We start from the raw sequence: 3898 nt of genomic DNA on the forward strand, positions 1-3898 counted from the left end.
AATTTTCAATAAGAATTCGAACTCTTAATTTTCACGACTAGTTACGATTTATGATTTGTCAATTTAGCAAAACGGTTCACGAGTCGATTTGCGATTTAACAACAATAAATTAAATAGAACTACTCCACCAATATTATCACTAAGTTATTTTTGGTTGGATGATTTCATAGTCGATTTCAAATAATACTTACCTCTCGATTTGAAACTAATTTTACGATGGAAAACCAGTTCCGAGCATACATCTTTCTCTATCGCTCGTTGCTAATAATCGGGAACTCAGATTGCAAATACGCCCACAATGAATTAATTAATACTATTTTAATTTGTTTTAACACGAGAAATGAGTGTACTTAAAGAGTATATATTTAGTACAAGCTATCAAACATAATATAATTAGAAGTCTCTTTTGGTTCTGAATTGGCATTCAATCATAGCACGAAGCTGCTTCGCTTGTTCTTCGATCCGCAACTGCAACTTCTTTTGATTCTTTTAAAAAAAAAACCAAGTATAAATGAAAAAAAAAAAAGAAATTTGTTAATAATAGATTATATATATATCATAAATTAATTTGGTATTGGATTAAATATCAGAAAACATAGTTATAGTTATATACAAACCTCTAATTGTTTACAAAGAAGCTTCTGAAAATCCCTCTGTTGCCTTAGTGCTTCCTCAATCTGTACACTCCTTTACAATGAACCATATATATAATTGTATTAAAAAAACCGGGACTGCGTGAAACGAAAATGGAACACTAGCTGGATTTTACATAATAAAATAAAAAAAAAAATTAAAAAAAATGAAAGGAAGATATAATTTTGATGCTGTTTAATTTATTCAAAAACGAAACACGAGCAAAATAATCATTATGCAACTACCGTTTTGTGTCGACGTGCTGCATAGCGTCCGCTGCAAATTCGTTCACTAAAAGGTCAATTACAAACTAACAAAGTAAAGCTTATTATTGAACTTAATTTATCAGACAGATTTTTGCTATGAGTTAATTTTTTTTTTTAAATATATATATAGTACCTTTTCTTGCTTCAGATATAACCTGAGCGACACGATACTTCTGTAAAACGAAAAACGCAGAGATAAATCGATATGATGAAAGGGACAATCGAAAAATTATATAAAAATAAAATTAATTAAAAAATAAAATCGAACATATATGAATTATGATTAGTAATGTGAGACCTGTAAATGACTTTTAACATGAAAGATGGTTAGTCCATCACATTTCATTAGGTTTAGGATTCCCTTCGGCGTCGCATCTGCAGTACATTATAATCCGAAATTAAATAAATAAATAAATAAACATCATAATAAATTAATTTAATTAAATTCTCGGCCTCTCGATTTTTTTCTTGTTATATATACCGCCGTCTCTGTATAACTTACTCTTGGAACCTCCTAGAAGCTCAACGCATCTTGTAAATTTGTCGTGAAGTTCTCTAGTCCATTTAACTCGTGTTTTTTTATTCTTTTTCGTCTCTAATTTGCCCGAATTAAAGACAACATTATTACTAGGAGAAGCAAATGAAAATGATGCACTTCCTTGACCAAAACTAACTTGAGGTTGTTGCTTCTCTAGTGTAGATTTGCCGTTCGGACAATTTTCGACCTGTCGTAAACTCACATTTATAAATAAAAAAAATTAAAAAAATTAAAAAAAAAATTAAAAAAAATTAAAAAAATTTAAAAAAAATTAAAAAAAATTAAAAAAATAAAAACACAATGTATATAGGACTCACACTAAGTGTGTAATTGCTCAAATTCTCAGACATTGACTTGTGATCTAACATTGTTAGTCCTTCTTGATTAGAATCGAGACACGATTGGATAAGTGATTTCAAACAGTCTCTCGATCGAAAACCGTCGATATCGTAGCCGTTCGACATTCGGGAGCACGTGAGATTATCATTGCTGCATTCACAATCTGAAAATTACCTTGTCTTAAAATCATATATAATAATTATAATTATATTATAATTCTTTTATCCAAATTCACAAAAAAAAAAAAAAAAATCCCCAATAAAGATTAGTATATATATATGTACCAGAAAAAGTATCGGAATCGTCCGACGACGAGCTGGAATGAACAAACGATGTCATCTGTGCCGATAAATCAAACGACGAACCACTCGTAAACTGCTGATTCTTCATTCTTGGATATACCGAAAACTCGAAACACGAATTGTACCATAAAGGAAGAATCAAGAATGATGCTTATATATATGTATGTATATTTGGTGAAAAAAGAAAAGAAAATAGAAATTCAAGAACAATTGGGAGATTGGAACAATGAGATTTGTGTTTGGATTTAATAATTATTATGTGGAGTTACAAAATGAATTGGGACGAGATAGCATGTTAGGTACATCACAAACTAACTGAACTTGGACAGATAAGAAATACTATACTATGATCTTAATTAATTATTAGGATAATGTTTTTTTTTTCTTTCACAAAGAGAATAGTTTAATTAATAGATCACACGACCAATTAATGCTGTCACAATGTCAACAAGAATATGATCAATATTTTTTTCTTTTTAATTAACCCAAACAACGTACTTTTATAAACTTGTTTATTCTTAAGTTAAATCATAGAAACTAATTCAATTTAAATCTTATATCTTATATATAAAAGAAGATATTTTGACCTATAACCCTAAAATCTAAACCTATGGGCATTTTAGTCATTTTCCTATCATGGCAGTTTTTTCTTTTTTTTCTTTTTTCTAAGTCAGTTTTTATTTTTTCCTGCTTTTTCGATACACCTCTGTTTTTTTTTTCTCTCTTTCCATATATATAATAACAGTGAAAAAACTGCCCAACATAAAAAAAACTGCAAACACAAACCTATTTCACACGATATTAAAACTACTGGTAGTTTTTCCTTTTTCAATTTTTTTAATTTCTATAGGCAGTTTTTTTTTGTTACATTACGTATCTCCTTCAATTAAACTACCCACTATCTCATGCTCTCTACTTCTATTTCTCAAATCAGTTTTTCAATTTTCCTTACGGTATCTCAAACATATTTAAAATTCACTCTTTACTCTCATCTCCAATGAGAACAGAAAAAATCAAATATAATCCAACAAAGCTGAGAAGAAATTAGAGGAGAAGAAGACCACCATCGAACATTCAGCATAGAAGCCCAATATCTGGCGAAAGGCGACGCTATCGATAGAGAAGAAGAAGAGGGGCTAGAAGATCGTGGAGACCTGCAGTTGAAAGAGATACAAATGGTTGAGTATTGCTTTTCCACTATAGGTAGCAATTATTGTGTTTATTGTGAGACAGAAAATCAGAGTCGACTTTATCGAAAAAAGAAGCGGCGAGGAAAATTCAAGAACTTGAAGCCTTAAAGGTGTGCGGCTGAAAGATAAGGACATAATCAGGCTAAGAAGGTTGTTCTTTTTGGTTTGTTATTTTAGTTTGTTGTTTTGGTTTGAAAATATTTTCTTTTCTTTTTATTGGTGAGCTAGAAATCGATAGATTTGTCAAATTGATTGATAACTTCAATATTTATATTGTTGTTTTATTGATGAGAAATTAACACTAATGGTTTTTTTCTTCCCGGCCACAACTCTCACGAGTTTGCTTAACAGAGCAGATTGGAAACTATATAAATGCTGGCTTTAGCTGTCTTTACCAATTTCTGATCGATTATATTATCGTAAACTAACTCTTAACATATATCTTCGCAACAATACTTTCCTACTGCTTCTAGATATCTTTGAATCTTATATACCTATAGTTGGTTTATTTAAACAAGTTTTTATTCATTTTCAGTAAAAATGGAATGTTTAGCTTCTGGATTCCTTTGCATATGGGGAAGACAGAAAATGCTTGCACAAGGCCTGAGATACATTTTATTTAATTTCCTT

The 3898-nt window shown here is 30.0% G+C and overlaps 1 protein-coding gene and 1 long non-coding RNA gene across 2 annotated transcripts; both read right to left on the minus strand.

The window, feature by feature from the left end:
* Positions 1-296: 296 nt before the first annotated feature.
* On the minus strand, positions 297-1114 carry LOC148772434 (uncharacterized). Its single transcript, XR_016030110.1, has 4 exons — positions 1033-1114; positions 879-909; positions 618-687; positions 297-486 (listed from the first exon to the last, which is right to left on the minus strand). It is a non-coding gene; the product is annotated as an uncharacterized LOC148772434 (long non-coding RNA).
* A 68-nt stretch (positions 1115-1182) lies between these two features.
* LOC105969409 (uncharacterized) lies at positions 1183-2169 on the minus strand. The gene is made up of 4 exons (XM_088815038.1): positions 2061-2169; positions 1755-1939; positions 1402-1624; positions 1183-1274 (listed from the first exon to the last, which is right to left on the minus strand). Exons 1-4 carry the CDS (start codon positions 2164-2166, stop codon positions 1183-1185), a joined length of 606 nt encoding a protein of 201 aa, XP_088671164.1. The 5' UTR covers positions 2167-2169.
* Between the last annotated feature and the right edge of the window lie 1729 nt (positions 2170-3898).

The sequence above is a fragment of the Erythranthe guttata genome, chromosome 2 (assembly GCF_056151865.1).
Source record: "Erythranthe guttata isolate IM_541 chromosome 2, IM_541, whole genome shotgun sequence".
Classification (NCBI taxonomy): Eukaryota; Viridiplantae; Streptophyta; class Magnoliopsida; order Lamiales; family Phrymaceae; genus Erythranthe; species Erythranthe guttata.

Bases quoted from the DNA above. Each gene is read 5' to 3' on its own strand.
- LOC105969409 (XM_088815038.1), bottom strand. From the start codon at position 2,166: ATGAAGAATCAGCAGTTTACGAGTGGTTCGTCGTTTGATTTATCGGCA. The intron at 1,625-1,754 runs GTGAGTCCTATA...AGTTTACGACAG, and splicing joins TGAGCAATTACACACTTAGT to GTCGAAAATTGTCCGAACGG. The intron at 1,275-1,401 runs GTAAGTTATACA...AATGTACTGCAG, and splicing joins GCTTCTAGGAGGTTCCAAGA to ATGCGACGCCGAAGGGAATC.